This window comes from Miscanthus floridulus, chromosome 18 (assembly GCF_019320115.1).
Source record: "Miscanthus floridulus cultivar M001 chromosome 18, ASM1932011v1, whole genome shotgun sequence".
NCBI classification, from domain to species: domain Eukaryota; kingdom Viridiplantae; phylum Streptophyta; class Magnoliopsida; order Poales; family Poaceae; genus Miscanthus; species Miscanthus floridulus.
This window is the reverse complement of record NC_089597.1, coordinates 106,947,258-106,966,644: the sequence shown is the minus strand read 5'-3', so window position 1 is coordinate 106,966,644 and position 19,387 is coordinate 106,947,258. Positions and strand designations below refer to the sequence as shown.

The 19,387-nt window shown below is 43.5% G+C and overlaps 1 protein-coding gene and 1 pseudogene across 1 annotated transcript; both read right to left on the bottom strand.

Annotated features, from left to right (window-relative positions):
- Window positions 1–10,708, bottom strand: part of LOC136520520 (uncharacterized) — a 30,652-nt pseudogene extending 19,944 nt beyond the window's left edge.
- A 1,627-nt stretch (window positions 10,709–12,335) lies between these two features.
- On the bottom strand, window positions 12,336–17,758 carry LOC136520519 (probable serine/threonine-protein kinase PBL17). The gene is made up of 6 exons (XM_066514069.1): window positions 17,318–17,758; window positions 16,012–16,328; window positions 15,583–15,718; window positions 14,815–14,951; window positions 13,501–13,624; window positions 12,336–13,364 (listed from the first exon to the last, which is right to left on the bottom strand). Exons 1-6 carry the CDS (start codon window positions 17,364–17,366, stop codon window positions 12,724–12,726), a joined length of 1,404 nt encoding a protein of 467 aa, XP_066370166.1. The 5' UTR covers window positions 17,367–17,758; the 3' UTR covers window positions 12,336–12,723.
- Between the last annotated feature and the right edge of the window lie 1,629 nt (window positions 17,759–19,387).

Sequence of the window (19,387 nt, the reverse complement as noted above, 5' to 3'; positions counted from 1 at the left end):
AACGAGAGCAGCCGAAGTTGCAGCCGCCGCAGAGCGTGTAGAGAGAGGAGGTGCTAGGAGTGGAGTCCAGATTGCAGATCAGCTTTCACCTACACAAAGAGCAGCTATAGAGCAGGTTGAGCATCGTCATGGTAGTCCAACTAGGACTGTCATGCTTGAGGGACGGCGTGTTGCTTTGGAGGACACTCAGCCTATGGGGCCACAGCAGCAGGTAGAGCAGACCGAGGAGACAAAGTAGGCAGAGGAGATAGAGCCAGCACCATAGCTTCATCGCTCTAGTCGTACCCGTACCTAGGTGACACCGAGGGTAGAGACATAGCGGAGGGGTTCTCGTCCGCCTCCCATACCATAGGGTCCACCTCCAGTGACTCATCTGGATTTGAGGGCCACCATGGCCAAACAGGTGCAGCAGCTCAGATTTGTGTAGTTTGAGGATTGGTTCCTGCCTAGGAGGGATGAGCATGCTTTGGAGGGGTTCTACACACCACTGCAGGAGGATTTTTATAATGCATATCTTAACAGTGGGGTTGCATTTAGGTCTTAGAGGGTCTGTTCTATTGAGGCCATAGTAGCAGCAGCAGGAGAGCAGATACGTCCTCACCTTTCTTACCTGCTAGGGCTGACAGATCTACTTGGATGGACAGGTAGATTTCTCCCATCTAGGGTCCACGAGTTCTATGCTACACTGTGGATTGACCTAGCTCATAGGTTCATTCACTTTGCATTCAGAGGCCGAGATTATAGGCTGATGAGCTTCAGGGTTAGGGAGACACTCAGGCTACAGGATTCACCCATCTGTATACATGAGGTTTGCTATGGACATATAGAGCCCCCTACATGTCCTCACGACGGTCTTGTGCCTCCTCATATCTGGCTTGCCCTTGCTTCATAGAGCCATTCGGCAAGGGGTCGAGCAGGACACCCAGGGATCTTACTCCTACAGCCAGACTACTAGATGCTATCATGAGGAGGACCCTGCTACCGAGGATGGGATATCACAAGTGCTTGACTCGTATTCAATTATGTTACTAAACACCCTGATGCAACAGACTATCTTTGATATATGGGATGTCATCCTTTCTGAGATGGAGGATACCCTTGCAGAGGGATTCAGAGGACATAGACAGCTGCCTTATGCTCACTGGATTACATTTCTGATTCACAGGGCTATTACAATGAGGCCTCTAGAGATGTTGGCAGAGTATTCTAGTGCTACTACGGAGTTCCCTGCATATAACTTTACCCAGATGCTCTGTCACAGTAGGCCAAGTGCACCTAGCCAGCCATGCCGTCGCCTAGAGGTGCCAGAGTCTGTAGCCCAGTAGGATGAGATTATCAGAGGCATTGCAGCTATAGAGGAGGAGCAGTTAGATGCTTAGCAGGAGGGTATGGTAGAGAGTGACCCCAGCGATAGTTCAGATGATGACTACCAGGATATCCCTCAGATGCCTCCTCGATGACATGACCATGAGGCCGGCAGCTCCAGTTCAGCTCCACCTGCACCGCAGACAGACCTCGCTCTACTTGCTATCCTTGAGCGGATGAGGTAGGATCAGGCTCGCCAGGCCTAGGAGATAGCAGCTACTCTAGCACAGGTTCAGGCCAGACAGGATGAGTTTCAGCGATAGCAGCAGGCTATACAACAGCAGCAGTAGGCCATGCAGCAGCAGCAACTTCTTATGTAGCAGCAGTTACTTGGATTCATGCAGCATGTTGTTACTGCTATTAGAGCTCCATGCCACAGCCTTCACCCTAGATTGGTTAGCCTGCCACCACTTCACAGACTCTAGCTTTACAGCCCAGTGGGCTTCAGAGTCAGGGACTGCCAGCGACATAGTTTCCTTCACCTACAGAATAGGTGTCCTAGTGGTTTGCCTCGCCAGTGCCAGCCCCATAGTTCACACCTCTCCAGATGGGTTTCACACCGGCTTAGACTTCCTCGCTATTTGTGCTAGATACCTTAGTATCTAGGAGCCTTGGTGCTACTTTCAGTGAGTTGATAGGGCAGCCTACTCCAACATATCTACATGTCCCCGGTCCTTCCACAATTGCTCCTATTACTGGGACAACAGAGACGCTCCCCTCTTTAGTTGCATCATCAGAGCCGCCTGCCACAATCATACCTACAGAGTCTTAGGCCGCACCAGTACCAGATACGACCCAGACCGCTTCAGCATCGCTACTAGCTACAGAGGGTCAGACTGCTCAGAGCTCAGGATCAGATGATGATGGCACATAGTTTCAGATCGCTCATCGTGCCTCAGTGCCTGACTCATCCGCTACAGCCCCGCCGACCGACCTTTAGGTTTTGATGTTTGACGCCAAAGGGGGAGAGGGATCGAGTATGTTAGACATAAGGGGAGTGATACATTTAGGGGGAGCTTATCTATTATAGTTGATTTTCTTATGTGTGATACACTATTATGCATTCATGTTTACTTTTATGTCGTGATGTGATTTTTGTGTGATATGTGACATGTGTGCTCTCTACTTGAAGTATTTATATGTCATGTCATTTGGTTATGCTCATTTGTTTTGCTTCCGCGTTATACTTCGTTGCAAATGAGCTTTATTACTTGTAGTCATGCATATTTCTTATCTATTGAGTACATCATGTTGGCTTGGGTCGTATAAGCTTACCTATCTCTTTCGTTCTTATTGTCAAAAGCCTATATGAACCAAGCATGTTGAAAACCTCATCTCTTTCAAATACTCGAGGTGGTATTGTCATCAATCACCAAAAAGGGAGAGATTGAAAGCATCTAGGCCCCTAGTTAGGTTTCGGTGATTAATGACAATACGAGATTACTGTGACTAACGTGTGTTTTGTAGATGCAATTAAGTTAGATTATGGTAATGGCAATTGATTGGGCAATCATGGTTGTCATGCCCCTACGACGAAAATCGTTTCGGTTTTCAAAGGATGGATGACAAGGTTAAGGATGGACTAGTTCTAAGTGTCGTTTGGTGTTGAAGAGACACTTAGAGTAGTTTAGGACTTTGTTTTTCCTTTGGCCGTACTATTAAGGGGGGTATGGATGGGTAGCTTGACCTAGGTGAGTCTAGTGGGTTAGGTGTGGTACACACTTGTCAAATCTAGCACTAGGTAGCTTTTAAAAAGCCTTAGATCAATTGGAGCAAACTTCATTCACATATGATTGCGAGTTAGAAGTGAATGGAGGGTCAAATGTTGACCGGATGCTGATTCCAGTGTGACCGGACGCTGGCGCAGAGTCCGGTCAGTTCATTTAATCAAGGTGAAGTCATCTGGACACGATCGGACGTTGAGAGGTGAGTGACCAAACTCTGGGTGCCAGCGTCCGGTCGACTCCAGTAAGGGTCTAGAGTAGGAAAATCCTAATTGGACGCATCCGGTCAGTGCTAACCGGACGCTGGTCAGGTTTCGGCTACTGACCGGACGCTGAGCAGCAAATGACCGGACGCTGGGTGCTAGAGTTCGGTCAACATTGGTATGGTTCCAGAGGGTAGTTTTTATGACCGGACGCGTCCGGTCACAACTTAAACTACACAGAGGCGGGTGAACTAACCAGAGCGTCTGGTCACCTTGACCGGAGCGTCCAGTCACCCCGGAGAGGCACATAACAGTTTGTTTTGAATGAGGGGTTATAAATACTTTTCTATTCACTCAAGGGATGACTTTTGCTCATTCCAACAGCTGAGAAACAACCTTGAGAGTGCCAAGAAGAGCAAGGTCCTAGTGAGGTGATTAAGATTTAAGAATCCAAGAGTGAGACCTCATTAGTGAAAGCAAGAGTAGCAAAGTGTGCATCCACCCTTCTCATTAGGCTTGTCATGGTCAAGTGAGAGTTCGTGCTTGTTACTCTTGGTGATCGCCATCACCTAGATGGCTTGGTGGTGATTGGGAGCTTGGTGATCATCCAATGGAGCTTGTGGATGACCCAACTCAAGTTGTGAGCGGTTGTGGGTGATTCACCATGACGGTGTGTTAAAGAATCAACCCGTAGAGAGCACTTGATCCTTGCGCGGGTCAAGAGAGAGCTACACCCTTGCGCGGGTGCTCCAATGAGGACTAGTGGGGAGTGACGACTCTCTGATAGCTCAGCAAAACATCGCCGCGTTCCTCCTTCTCCCTTTACTTTAAGCATTTACTTTGAGCAATTCAATTCTTGTATTTACATTCATAGAATTGCTATGCTAGAGTCGGATTGGAACATAGGTTGCTAAACTTTTGTGCGGTAGAACAATAGAAACACTTTTTAGGTACAAGGGGTGAAGTGAGCTAACCGTAGGGTTTAATTATTGCAAAGAATTTTAGAATTAGCCCAATTCACCCCCCTCTTGGGCATCTTGATCCTTTCAACTATATTGTGTACCTTGTGGATGACACACCAACGACTATTGAAGAGGCATATTCCTCTCTTGATGCTGACTTATGGAAGGAAGCAGTACAGAGTGAGATAGATTCTATTATGCCTAATGGAACTTGGGAAATAGTTGATCATCCTTATGGGTGCAAGCCTATAGGGTGCAAATGGGTGTTCAAGAAAAAGCTTAGGCCTGATGGTACTATCGAGAGGTACAAGAAAAGACTTGTGGCCAAGGGTTATAATCAAAAGGAAGGTGAGGATTTCTTTGATACTTATTCACCGGTTGTCCGATTGACTTTAATTCGAGTTTTGCTTTTCCTGGCATCCTCTTATGGTCTTATCGTTCATCAAATGGATGTTAAGACAGCTTTCCTAAACGGAGAGTTAGAGGAGGAGATCTATATGGATCAGCCGGATGGGTTTGTAGCAAATGGTCAAGAAGGCAAGGTTTGTAAATTATTAAAGTCATTATATGACCTAAAACAAGCTCCTAAGCAGTGGCATAAGAAGTTCGATAGAACTCTAACATCTGCTGGCTTTGTTGTGAATGAAGCTGACAAATGTGTGTACTATCGGTATGGTGCGGGTGAAGAAGTTATTTTGTGCTTATATGTTGATGACATACTGATCTTTGGATCCAGCCTCAAAGTGATTGAGGAGGTGAAGGAATTTTTATCTAATAATTTTGAAATGAAAGATTTAGGAGAGGCTAATGTTATTCTTAATATCAAGCTTCTGAGATAAGGTGATGGTGGGGTAACTCTATTATCTATTACAATTCCACTATGTGAAAAATGTGCTGAGTCGCTTTGGGTTTAGTGACTGTGAACCTGCTCCTACACCTTATGACCCCTAGTGTGCTATTGAGGAAAAATCAGAGAATAGCAAGGGATCAATTGAGATATTCCTAGATCATTGGTTCGCTCATGTATCTTGCTAGTGCAATAAGGCCTGACATCTCATTTGTTGTGTGCATGCTGAGCCGGTTTGTGTCAAACCCTGGAGATGATCGCTGACGTGCTCTTGAGAGAGTGATGCGCTATCTAAAAGGCACTATGAGCTATAGTATTCGTTATACTGGACATCCGAAGGTGTTGGAAGGCTATTGTGATGCCAACTGGATCTCTGATGCTGATGAGCTTTATGCCACAAGTGGATATATGTTTTCGTTTGGAGGTGGTGCTGTTTCCTGGAAGTCTTGCAAGCAGACTATCTTAACAAAGTCTACAATGGAAGCAGAACTCACAACATTAGACACCGCTGGCTCTAAGGTCGAGTGGCTTCGTGATCTCCTTATGGATTTATCGGTTGTTGAAAAACCCATTCTAGCTATTTCTATGAACTGCGATAACCAGACTGTGATTACGAAGGTTAACAGTTCTAAGGATAACATGAAGTCCACAAGGCATGTCAAGAGACGACTAAAATATGTCAGAAAATTAAGAAACTCCGAAGTAATAGCGTTGGACTATGTTCACATATCTAACAATCTGGCAGATCAATTCACTAAGGGTCTGTCACGCAATGTGATAGAAAATACATCGAGAAAGATGAGTTTGAGACCCACATGAAATTCACTATAGTGGTAACCTGTTCTATGTGATCGGAGATCCCGTGAAGTAGGATGGTGAAATAAGCTAGCAGTAAATTATGAGGAAACATCCTTAGTAAGACTTATTTCTAATACATATCTTTCCTTTCTGTAAGGCAGGTTGATTTTTACCTTAATATGTTCCAAGTGGCTTGCTAAAGCAAAGATGTTGTCCTACAGAACATCTTTTAAGGAACACACCTATATGAGTCAGACTGCTGGTCACAGTCTATGAGATTTGGGTGATCTCTAAATACTCATGAAAGGCATTGGAGTATGACTTATATGCTTCAAATAGAGGGGATGCCTTTTACAGCCTAGTATTAGCTAAGGACTTTAGTGACATTCACCTCACACAAAACTGTAAATTCAAGGCTTAGTCCATTGTTCAGTTGTAACTGAGTGAAACTATTGCTCTAGATGGATGTTTAACTTAACAGTATCCATCGAAACACTTGTATATAAAAGAAATGTGGTTCTGAGACTACTTTGTTACAAACCCTAGAGTTTGGTGGGAAATGTTGGATATATTATGGACTTGGCCCATATAATATTTAATAAATCAAATAAAACTCTATGGTTCGTAACATTAAATGTTGTATAGTTTAATACTGTACGGGATTTTGACTGAACGTTGACTCAGCTTATTTTATTGAAAATTATTCATCTTAATTGAGAAGCTGAGAAAAAGACACTAGAGTGCCACACGCGCGCGCTGCCGGCTGGGCCCAATTTTTTACTATTTGGCTTTTTTCTGAAGAAAATTTACGTTTGTCCTTCTGGAAGACTTAAACTCATCTTTGGACCATGAGAGTCGGTGCCATGAGTCCTGACGCCGAGGTAACATGTCTCGGCGCCACAGATCTTGACACTGAGGTGCTAGGCCGTGCACTGCAAGAAATCCTAGATGGCGTTGACGTGGCCGATATCTCGACGCCAAAACATATGACGCCGAGGTCGGCGCCACATATCTTGACGCCGACCTTATATGTACGGCGACCGATGCATCGTCAAATCGAAGGGGCCGAGCCGAGGCCGAGCCCTGCCTGGACTGCCTGCCCCTGCTGGCTGCTGCTCGAGTACGCACTTTGCGTTGGGAAAGAAAGAAAGAAAGTACCAGCGCTTAAGATTTCTCATCATGATGCCTCTACTGTACCTGGGCCTCGTTCACTTTGCAAAAAAAGTGAATCCGATGAATAGTACCATTTTCGTCTTATTTGACAAATATTGTCCAATCGTGGACCAACTAGGCTCAAAAGATTCATCTCGTGATTTTCAACTAAACTGTGTAATTAGTTATTTTTTTTACCTACATTTAATACTCCATACAAGCGGCTAAAAATTGATGTAATAGAAAGGGAGTGAAAAAACTTAGAATTTAGATGACATCTAAACAAGGCCCTGGCATGACATGCATACGCCTGCCTGTAAAAACAAATCCCCTGAATTGTAGTACAACCTCTCGTCGTGTCAATGCTGGGCCAAAGGTTGGTAGGACAAAGATATCATATCACACTGTAGCGTCCTCCCACTCACTCATCTTTTGTATGTTTCAATTTAGATACAGTACTTCAAAAAAAATTCAAATATACGTACTGGTAATTATAACTTATAACCAACTGTCATGAACATTTCTTTTTTTTTAAAAAAAAAAGAACAAACTATTCTGATAATTACCATTGAAATCTATAAGTTTGTTGTGCCCATTTCTGTTTAACTATTGTGATTATAACGGCTCTGTTCGTTTCTCTTATAATCTGTTTTTTAGCTGGTTTTTCAGTCGAAACAGTATTTTTCTCTCACAACAAATCAGCCGGTACAGTGTTTCAGCTTGTTTTTTCAGCGAAGCGAACGTGGCCAACATGTGGTGGCAGTGACGTTGGTTTACCTCATCATTGACATTACTAGCAACATTTGTTTTTTTAATTGTCTTAACTAGTCCATGGGTCGTAGTAATATCCCTACTGAAATTCTTTTCCTTGTCAATTATTCAAACTGAAACTGATGAATGGTTCCTTTGCCTTCTGAATTTGATTTTGAAAAAAAAAATTCCTTGCAGACATCGAGCAGCGGGTGCGTGTGCTGGCGGTGGACGAGGCGCCACCCACGGAGCACTCCTTCGTCGAGCGCGCCGAGAACTACTACCACAAGCGGCCGCAGCTGCTGTCCCTCCTCAGCGACCTCCACCGCCGCTACCTCTGCCTGGCCGACCGCTACTCCCAGTCGTTGTCCACCCTCCACCACAAGCACCACTCCTCGCTGCCGGCGCCCGCCGTCTCTGACTGCGGCTCCTCGGATGTGGCTCCACATATCTTGGCTCCCTAGTGACACAGTCCTCTAAAACACTCTATTCCAAGAACCATGTAAAATTCGAGTGTTAAGACCAAGTCACACTAGATTTCCATAGCCACACACTCAGCATCTAACGAACCAAATTAAAGAGAACATATAACTACAAATTATCACATATCAGGTTTAATTCTATGGAATGCAAATTGAAAGATATAACTACAAATTATGATAAAAGGATCTATTCGGTGACATAGATATTGATGTTATTTTCTATAAATTTGACGGAATATTAGATAATTTAACTATAGAGAATAGATTCATCATGAAATATATTTTTATAGTAAACATATTTGGCAACATAGATATTGATGCGATTTTCTACAAACTTGATGAGATCCTAGATAATTTAACTATGGACAATGATTGCATCTTTTTTAGATTGAGAAGTAGTACTCCTACATAATATAACCGTAGGAGTAATATATATCGGGATTAAGAACTCCAACGCCGTATTGCACGTAGGCTCAGAAAATTCCATGAGGCCTTCTCAGGGAGTACTTGGATCCGGTGACTAAAATTTAGGAGGTATGTCGGAAGGATGTTGCATGGGGTATTTGGATGCTAATAAAAAAATAAATTATATAATCCGTCAATACTCCACGAGATGAATTTTTTAAGCCTAATTAATCCGTCATTAGCACATGTTTACTGTAGCAAAACATTGTTAAATCATAGACTAATTAGGTTTAAAAGATTTGTCTCGTAAATTAGTCGCAAACTATGCGATTAGTTTCGTAATTAGTCTATATTTAATACTCCATGTATATGTCCAAATATTCGATGGGACTGCGACTAAAATTTAGGAGGGGCAACCAAACACCCCCTTAACCTAAACGCCATAGAAGCACCTACCCATAGCCCTAGTGTAGGTGCGCAGTGGCGACACGAGAGGCATCATGATGAGAAATCTTGGACGCTGGATTTTCTTCCGTCATCCTGGTCGATTCCCTCCTTTCTTTCTTTCTTTCCCAACGCAAAGTGCGTAGTCGAGCAGCAGCCAGCAGGGGCAGACAGTCCGGGCAGGACTCAGCCTCGGTTCGTCCCGGCTTCGATTTGACAATGCATCGGTCGCTATACATCCGAGGTCCGCGCCAAAATCTATGGCGCCAATCTCGGCGCCATGTGTTTTGGCGCCGAGGTACCGGCCACGTCAACGTAACCTAGGATTTTCTGCAGTGCACGGCCAGGCACCTCGACGCCAAGATCTGTGGCGCTGAGACGTGTTACCTCGGCGCCAGGACTCATGGCGCCGACCCTTAGGGTCCAAAGATGAGTTTAAGTCTACCAAGGGGGCAAACATAAATTTTCTTCAGAAAAAGGGCCAAATAGTAAAAAATTGGGCCGGCCAGGCCGGGCCGAGGCCATGGGCGTGGTAGGCAGACGGGCAGGCGTGGCCAGGTTTTGCCACTTAATCCACATAATTACGGAAGTTTATCTCCTTTATGGTGGAGGCGAGTTGATTGCGCAGTTACCGTCTCTTCGTGTCTCCGTCTCCTGAGTTTCTCCGCTGACTTTCTCCATCCTCGCCGCTGGGCATAGAAGTAGAAGTCCTCCGTTAGTCCAATCCTCCCTTCGCTTCCGAGAGACTACATCTTAGCCGCCCTTTGGCTTTCCCCGTCCCGTACCTCTGCGCGCACGGAGCAGTGGGAGAGCAGGTGCCTCCGAAACCCTCGTCCGTCTGCGAACCTTGCACGGGGTGTGCGGCGATTAGGTTTGTGGGGAGCGATTTCGTGACTGCTCGTCCGACGTCTTCTTCCTGGTGATCGCTCGCGGAACCCGTCTTCTTTCTGGTGATCGCTCGCGGTATATCAAGGTGTCTTCTTCCTGGTTACCGTTCATGGGACTGCACTACGAATACATTCCTGCATTGACGGTGGTCCACGACTTCGAACAACGTACTATGTCTGGTGCGAATGGAGCCTCCGATGCCCTCGGCATGGGATCCTCCGCTGAGTACACTCTTAACTCTGTGATTACCGTACTTTGTGTACTTACTGTATCGATCAGTATGTCATACTTGCATGCGGTAGCGTTTGTTAATGATATACACATGCACGTACATGTCGTCACGAAACTGCTGATGTTTTATTTCTGGATTAAATTGATCATGAAAATGCCTAATTATCTAACAACAAACCAACCAACAAAGCTCTATGGATCAGGCTCAAAGCCCAAGTGCTAGTGGAGAAAACGAAGCGAGATGCAAGAGAAAGGAGAAAGGAAGGGGCCATTACTTGGCTGTCCACCGGAGTTGGTGGCACTCATCAGTGTGCTTGTAGTGCACGTGCTCCTCCCGCTCCACCGCTGCCGCCGCCGCTGTGGAAGCCGTCACGGCCGGCGGCGCCCTTGCCTTCGCCGCCGTCGCCATGAGGGGACGGAACTTGGCGAGCATGTGCTGAAAGTTTGAGCCGATGTGTTCTTTCCTCTCGCAAAATGGCCCACATGTCAGTATTTTTTTTTCACTTTTCCTACCACGCCAAAATAGGACAAAAGAAGAATCGCAGAAAACTTGAGTTCTTTACAGCTCTCACCTGGTTGATCCCTATAGATAATAATAATAACTATTTACTAATAATTATCTTTTATGTCCAGACATAGGTAGCTAATAAAATAGCTAATTGTTAGCTGAACTTCTAGATAATAACTATCTCACTAGTTAAATCAAATAAGATAATAGCAGTTAATAGGTATCTTAGTATCATTTTTTATTATTTATGCATCTAAACACCTTTCAGCTAATAGTTAGCTAAATAATATTAGATATGAGCTATTAGCAAACTAGCTATTAGCAGATAATGAATCTAAATTCTCTATAAATAGTAGCTAATTGATAATAATTATCTCTTTTAAATCCAAATAGGTATAGATAATAGGTAGGTAGACAACAGTTAGCTAGCTAACTACTAACAGCTAAATAACCTAGTCGTCTGATCAGGTTATCTTTTATGTAATTGCTTGTCTAGGTTAATCTAGGTTAGTGCATCGACTTACACGGACGCTTATATTTTTTTATGATTTATTTCATGAGCAAACGAGGGTGGTTTTTGGGTACTCGACTTGCGCATCGATCGTAAAGGTTGTAATGATTTTGTTAATTTTAAGATCTATCAACTTTGTTTTTTAGATATTTCTCCTAGGGTAGTCAGCGTCCAGTCAGCGTCCGTGTATTTATAAAAATAAGTATGTGTGTTCATGTACGTATATCAATCACGAGATTAGGATATATATGTATGTTCAAAGAGGTTGAAAGATCATGGTTCTCCAGTCAGCATTGGCGGCATCTGTGGGTGTTGTTTTTCTCCTTGGAGGCGTCACGTTTACTTTGTTTGTTCTCGACGTGCAGGGTGGTGTCTTGACGTTCGTTGCTTCGTTCGCTGGTGTTGTATTTCTTATGGTAGTTCTGTTGTCGCCTCCTTCGCGAGTTTTTTTTAAGTCTCTTATTTGTTAATACATATCTGGCATGCTCTTGTCGCTGGTTCTTTGGAAAAAAAAAGGTATGTTCATAGAACTAAGGATGCTTGCATGTATATGGCCATTTACATTTGTACTCTGATTCTAAAAAAAAGAGAAAAAACTATTCCATTCGTTTCAAATTATAAACAGTTTTATCTTTCCTAAATATATATTATATATGCTATATCTAAATACATAGCAAATAGAAAAAACCAAAAAGACACAATAGAATAACCATAAGGCCATTATAAACCGTTTTGTCTTTTCTATATATATATATATTATATGCGCTATGTCTAGATACATAGCAAATAAGGAAGCCGAAACGACAAGGAAAAAAACAAAAAGGCCCCGTTTGTTTCCACTTAGGTCTGTTTGGTAGGACTTCTTTCTTGCTCCGGCTACTCCGAATGAGCCCTACCAAACATTTTAGAGAAAAAACCATTTTTTTATGAAAGCAGAGAAACCAGAACTGTTTTGGAGGAGGCGGTGCCTCCTGCTACTCCGGAGAACCCCCTTATTATTTGACGAGCTTACCACTCCGGCCGTGCGCCGAAAAAGAAGAAGACTTTACCACTCTTGATTTGAACAAATTGACAACACAGTGACCAATCTATCAATTTCCATGGTGGTGTTGATTTCCCGCAGGACTGTTCAAGATTACAACGAAAGAACAAGCATCTTTACAAGTAACTCAACAGACGGGTAACGGCACCAATTGTCAGGACACATCTCTCCACTTCCATTTTTGGAGTGGAAATCCCCCCAGAAAGAAGTGTATCAGGTTGGCAGGCACTCACACATGCTTTCCATCACAACTCTCCTCTACATACAATTGCTAATCGGAAGAATAAGAACCCTAGCGTGGCCGGTGGCCATCAGAGAAAAAATTATAACTGACTGATCTTTGAGAACAAGGGTGAAGGCGCAAAAGGCGAGCAACGAGGGCTCACGTTGTTGAAAAAAACTGCTCTGGTGTTATATCTTGTACAAATCCTCATCAGGAGGGTCCTTTATGCTTCCATTTGGGGATGCGAGTGCCTCCAGGCCGAGCTGCTGTCTGTCAGAGTCTGGTGACGGGATGTACATCTTACACTCCAACGATGGCTCGCTCTTGCTCCGGCCATTCCCAGGCCGTGTTCGCCTGCTCTGGGGGACTGGCTTTCCATTCACGGGCGGCATTGCGGCAGTCTTTACTGCCGGTTCCTGCTTGGCCTTCTCCAACTCAACTCTGTCCACAGACTCCTTTGGAACCTCATAAAGCGTCACGGCACCTGTGATACAGTTCTGGAGGAGTATGTCTTGGCATTCAGGCATGTTCTGCACCGCCTCAAAGGTCTCAACAACTTGGCTCATGGTTGGTCGTCCTTTGGGGTTCTGGCTCAGGCAGCGGTATGCAAGGCTTGCCACCTCAATGGCAGCCTTGGTGGAGTATTGCCCTTCCATTCTTGGATCGATTATTCGGAACAGCTTCCTGTTATGGACAAGGAGGGGCCGTGCCCAATCAACTAGGTTATGCTCGCGGCTTGGCCGGCTCTTGTCCACAGCCCTTCTTCCAATAATCATCTCTAGAAGCACAACTCCAAAGCCATAAACATCACTTCGTGCCGTCAGATGGCCTGCATCAAGTTAATTGGTGATTGAGGATTAACATATTTGGACTAAGTCAAGTACCATGAGTGCCTATTCATTCCCAGGAACAAGTTCATTTTTATGCTCAAATCGTTAGCTTGATGATAGGAAATCCTTTTTTACCAGTCATGACATATTCTGGAGCTGCATATCCATAAGTTCCCATGACCCGAGTTGACACATGGGTTTGGTCTCCACTAGGACCTGTTCTTGCAAGACCGAAGTCTGAAAGCTTAGCATTGTAATCCTGCAACAGCGGTAAAGAGTGGCAATGAGAAGCTATCAGAAGTTTATATTAATACATAACATATCAAGATCTGCAGTGAGAAACTTAGATCAGCATTCCTTGTGCAACATTTTGTTGAAAAGCAGAAGTCGGAAGTGGGTTTTTTTTCAAAGCTTTGTATCAAATCGATGTATTGCTCTTGAGAAAGTAATAAAAGTTTCCTTTATAAAAAAAACATTTCGTTTCTACAAGATGGGCAAGGCAAAAGTAATTAAGTGTCTTTATTAGCCTCAAAATACATGGATGCATTTTGGAGGCACGGTAAATTGCATGTGCGGGGGACTTAGTACAATGTATACACACTTACAGAGTAGTTCCTCTAGATGTTGAGATAAACACATTGTGATATATAGACATAATGTGTCACAGGCTCACAGCCTCCCACAGCATTGTTCAGCGGTGAAAATTATCATGATTATCAGGGCAGAAAGGTGAGGTGTGGCGACTCAATACCACCTTACCGCTTTGGCAAGTGAGGCATGAGGCAAGGCGACGCCATACCAAGGTAAGGAAATGCAAGACATCAGCGTGAAGGAGGAAGGAAAGGAGAAAAGAAAAGAAAAGAAAGCGGAGGAAGGAGTAAGAAGTGGGGCTGGCCAGCCCCTCCCCTACATATACATCACCATCCAGAAGCATCTAGCTCCGTCACCCTGCTTCTTGCATCTCTCGCGCTCTCATTCTCAGAGCCGTTGTTCCACCTCCGCCTCCACACCCGCCCTGTCTCTTGCTTCCGTCTCTGTCCTTCTCCAGATGTGCCGCCACCGCTCACAACCTCTCCGCTTCCTTTCACTTCCCTCACTGTCCTGCGCCCTCAGACCAACTACCACCACAGTCCCCTTCTTGATTGAGCGATTGGCAAGCAGGGATGGAAGAAATCAAGCGAACAGCAGTGGAATCGAGCAGAAGGCAGAATCGAGTGGGAGATGCACAATCAAGCGGGTGGCGGCATGTGTGTAAGGCGACAGGGCGACACCTAACAGCTTCGGCACTTAAGCAAGGCCTTAATAACCTTGGAAAATATGTTACAAAATATAATTTGGTAGGTCATGAAAGAAGTTTTATACAGAAACAACCTTAAACATGTAGTTGAAATGCAGCATAAATACAGCAATACTATCAACACATTAAAAGTTAATATATGAAACACGAACCGCATCTAGCAAGATGTTTGATGTCTTGAAATCTCGATAAATGATGGATCTCTCAGCTCCGTGAAGGTACTCGAGCCCCCTTGCAGCACCCAATGCAATCTTCATGCGTGTTGACCATGGCATATTAAGGCAAACCCCTGCAATATTACAGGCAAGATAAAATCAATGGGAACGCCCTCTCCAAATGGAAATATAGATATAACTATAACAATCAAATATGTGAAACTTGATTAGCATATTTTCCTGTCACCACTTGAATAAGAACATCCCTTACAGGGGAAAATAGCAAGTGTGCTTTTCAGATCAATCAATGATGTTGAAAATTAAACTCAGCACATACAAGACTACCATCCACTGTAATGATGGTGCAGTAACTATTGCCATTCATCTACTAATGTATATTAATTTCATTTTCTTAATGATCAGGTTACCATAAGAACTCCAATCACATAAGATCACCTGGCCAACTTTGCTACAGGGTTTAGTACATAAATTGAAGTGCTAGTTGGATCCAAAGACTTCCACAAGTTCAAACAAATACTACCCACTATCATATCAAAAACAAACCCTAACATTTGGAGATTACATTTGTAGTGTAGATGGCTGGTTAAGCGAACATGCACAATAGTCACTGATGAGATTAAACTGAAACTAATACTAATTTCCTTCCTACTTATGATTTGTCCCAAGGCAAAAAATGATACACCCCTACACTATGAGGAACAATGAATGTTAAAGAGGTACTGCAAATAGCTGGTTAGAGCTTACGGCGAAAAAGGTGTTTTTCGAGGCTTCCACAAGCCATGTACTCATAGACAAGCAGTCTATGTGAACCCTCACAGCAATAGCCAATCAGTTCAACAAGATTTGGATGACTAAGTTGCCCAAGATAGTTGACTTCTGCCTGGAAACACATCAGAAAACCATTAGTGCTCCAACAATCGCAAGTAGATTTTCAGCCTAGTTTTCACTCTTCTACCTCTAGTGCGATGTGAAAGTTATTTCTTAAAAAATAAGCAAGGAAAATGGCTATCCAATACAGATTACAAAGAAAAATGTTATCACTAAGTAGGTCTTCAAAGATACGATCAGCTAACCTCATGAAGATTTCACATGGGCAAGAAATCAAAAAGGATTCTTTTCAATGTACATTACCAAAGAAAGGTTTAGAAACAGGAACAGAGCAATGAGACTTACCAGCCACTCCTTGTCCCCTTGAAAGCCCTCTGGGTTTAGTTCTTTCACAGCAACCTGTCTGGATGGGAAACCTGCTCTAACATTTTCATCAATTACACCTTTGTAAACAACTCCAAACCCACCCTCTCCAAGAATTTGATCTGGTCGGAAGTTTTTTGTGGCTGCTCTCAATTCATCATATGTGAAAATATTCACATTTCCATATCCTTCTACTTGCAGGTCCACCACATCTTTTGGAGGAGCAAGAACACTTGCTATAGCTTTAGAATCAGATTTAGACTTCCGCAGTCCGTCTGGTCCAGCACCAGCAGCTTCAGCTGATAGAAATTTTAGAAGTAACTTCATCAGAAGAGGATCAAAGCTTGTACATATATAGTCAATGCATTTCTTTAAGATGCAATCATCAATCCTTCAGTCCCTGTAGACAATTCCTTTTTTTATTCACATTAGTCCTTGACGTGCATGCAAATGCTCTGTATTGTGCATCATGGCCAATAAGAAGGCCTTTCGGAACAACTGCGAAGGCATAATCATACTGCACAGTGGTAATGATCTTAACGGAAGATTAAAATGGTTTTAAGAGAGCATTTATGGTAACAAGATAGCATAAGCAGGATGCAATTTCTACTAAAACTCATGAAGATATCAGCACAACTGCGGAACTACCCATTATCAAAGTTTGCTTTATCCATTAATTGTCTTCAGGATTAATTTGAGACACATGTTTGACTAACTTGTCAATAATCAATTGAAGGTCAAGTGACCAGAATTGTTCAAGCACCGCCTGCGCAGGTACCAAATTATCTGAGAACTTTGCTGATATTGTTTGTACATCAAAATATGAGCTGAAGTTGACTTACTCTTCCCCTAGACTAGGCCTTGCCCCAGAATGCAATTCTATAAGCAATACATGGGTCTATTATGGTAATCACATGTCTCCCACAGGACATCAATGAGCAAAATTACACCATGCAAAGTTTGCGCGAACAGAAGAAATTGGGCACTATAGAGCATGAAAATACAACATTGAATAGGAAAAATTTGCGCCAAAAAGGCTATGCATGGCACATCCCATCACTTGTTACATGAGCTCACAAGCACAGATAGCAACATGCTACAAGCGGGCATTCCAAACAATCAAAATCCATTATTTCCCCCCCTTCTCAAAGTGATTCTACCAGAATCCATAAGCAACTGATAGCTAATCCACGACCAAATTACACAGGTAGCCACGCCTAACCTGGACTCACGGATATATACAGTAAAATATACATGAAGGGGAGTAGGACAAACATGGAGCCCGAACCTGGCCTGCTCAGGAGCCGGTGCTCCTCCTGCGAGAAGCATCCGCCCATGGGAACCCCCAAGATCGCGTCTTTCCCTCCAATCGAGCCCTAGTCCCTCCTTCCCATCGCCCGCCGCCGGCCAGATCCACGCCCCCAGCAACACCTTCGCTCACTCACCAACCGGAACCGCCCTACTCGCAAACTCCCGCCGCACCAACAGGCCACCTCGTCTGCCACAATTCCACCGGCGGCGGCCGCCTGAACAGACGCACTCGCGGCCCGAATTCGCCGCAGGGGCTCCTGCTGCTCTCCACCCCGGGTGCGCGTCCTCCACCAAACCTGTCCTCTCTCCCCTCGGGCGCGTGGTTTTACTCCACTACCATCACTTCTTGGCCTCTATGTTCCGTGGGGGCGTTGGAACGGCGAAGCGAAAGCGAGGAGAGGAGGCGGAACTAGCTGTGCCAGAGCTTGGAGGGTTGGAATAAGTAAAAGGAAGCTGCTTTGGATTAAATAAACGCCGCGTAACAACAAAACGCGGCTAGGGGTTGAGCCGTTGAGGTTGAGGCGTTTTTTTTTATTTTTTGTTTGATCATCGTCTTTTTTTTGTTGCCATTGAGGTTGGGGCTTTTGGTTGATGAATAGGATTAGAACGACAATAGACAATGACAGTGGTTTGGACTGTAATTGAGTGGGAACGAGGCTGTGTTTGGATCCTTATCCCCGCTCGCCACGACACGTCGCCACTAACCTTAGCTACCGTTTGCTTCGTGACCCGAGTTAGGGTGCGCCGAACTTTACTTACGCGTTGTTAGTTTATTTTGGCGCCGTGGCTTGCCAAAAGCTCGGTGTTGTTTTTCTTTGCCATACTTGCAGCGCACCCATAGTTGTGGCGAACACGAGTAGCGGCGGGAACCAAACAGGCCCTTAGTTTCGAAGAAACGAGAATGGTTTTAGGATTGTTTGTCTTACTGCTTCAAATATACATATACTAATATGACTATGATGATTATTGATTCAATATTATTAAAAGTTTAAAAAAATATGATTTAAAAGAACAAAACCCATTTTACTCACTTTTTTTGCTTCACTATAGTTTAGTTAAAACTGATTTCATGGAATTAGATTAATCCTCATATTTTATATTCTATGTTTGTCTACTTGAATTATCATGCGAGCAAATTGGAGTGAATTAGGGGCTAGAGAATCCAAGAGTGGAGCTCTGCAAATAGGCCCTTAATGTATTTTTTGGCTTCATCTTCTAAATTTTTGCCTCTATGTGTGTGTGTCTCTCTCTCTTAAGACTTGATCATAGGGTGGCATAGATATGGCCATAGAGCATTGCCTACTACCTGGCCATAGAACCAATGCTGAAGTGAATCAAAGCAAAATTTATGAGGTTTAATGAGACTTGAGGAATACCGTACGAGAGTAAAATAGAGTTATTTCTATCTTTATATTTTACATCATAGTTAAAACAAAGTTTTACTATAATTGAAGCACCATGCATTGCATCGTGTTGAGACAAAAGCATGTTACAGTATCTTTCATTTTTGTTGTCTTTAAAAATAGGGAAATGGAATCCATGTTACCACCAAGAGAATTTACTTTTGTCTAGTCGACATTCCAGAAAAAAAAATCAACTCAATTTATTATCCGCATTTTGTTTGAATTGGTCCAATCCGATAGAATTCATTTTTTTCTCTCTCCTAGCACCACACCTTGAGTTTTAGGTCCAAATCTTTCCAGGTAATAGTTGGCATCATATCGTATGTTACAAAAACAAAAATTATTTTGAGACTTTTCCGAGCATTCGGTGATCATGGAGATTAAAAATAGTAGGAAATAATCATGAAAAGTCCCTACAAAGTTTTGTGACGTAGTTCATGATGCCATCTCAATTCTCACAAAAATTTGAGCTTAACACCCATCGTGAACTTGGAGAATTATGAAAGGCACAATATTTATTATGGTACAGAGATTAGAGCAATTTAAATAATTTGAACAGGTAAGGCTAACATTTGTTGGTGGCGATGTTTTTCAAAAGTCGCAGATGATAAGCTACTTTTAAAAACACTAAAACCTATGGGTTC

What these genes read in the sequence shown, in the direction of transcription:
- LOC136520519 (XM_066514069.1), bottom strand. Translation starts at nt 17,366, where the DNA reads ATGGGCGGATGCTTCTCGCAGGAGGAGCACCGGCTCCTGAGCAGGCCA. An exon ending in AAGGGGACAAGGAGTGGCTG is followed by an intron (nt 15,719 to 16,011) that starts GTAAGTCTCATT and finishes ATGTGTTTCCAG; the next exon opens with GCAGAAGTCAACTATCTTGG. An exon ending in CGAAAAACACCTTTTTCGCC is followed by an intron (nt 14,952 to 15,582) that starts GTAAGCTCTAAC and finishes GTAATATTGCAG; the next exon opens with GGGTTTGCCTTAATATGCCA.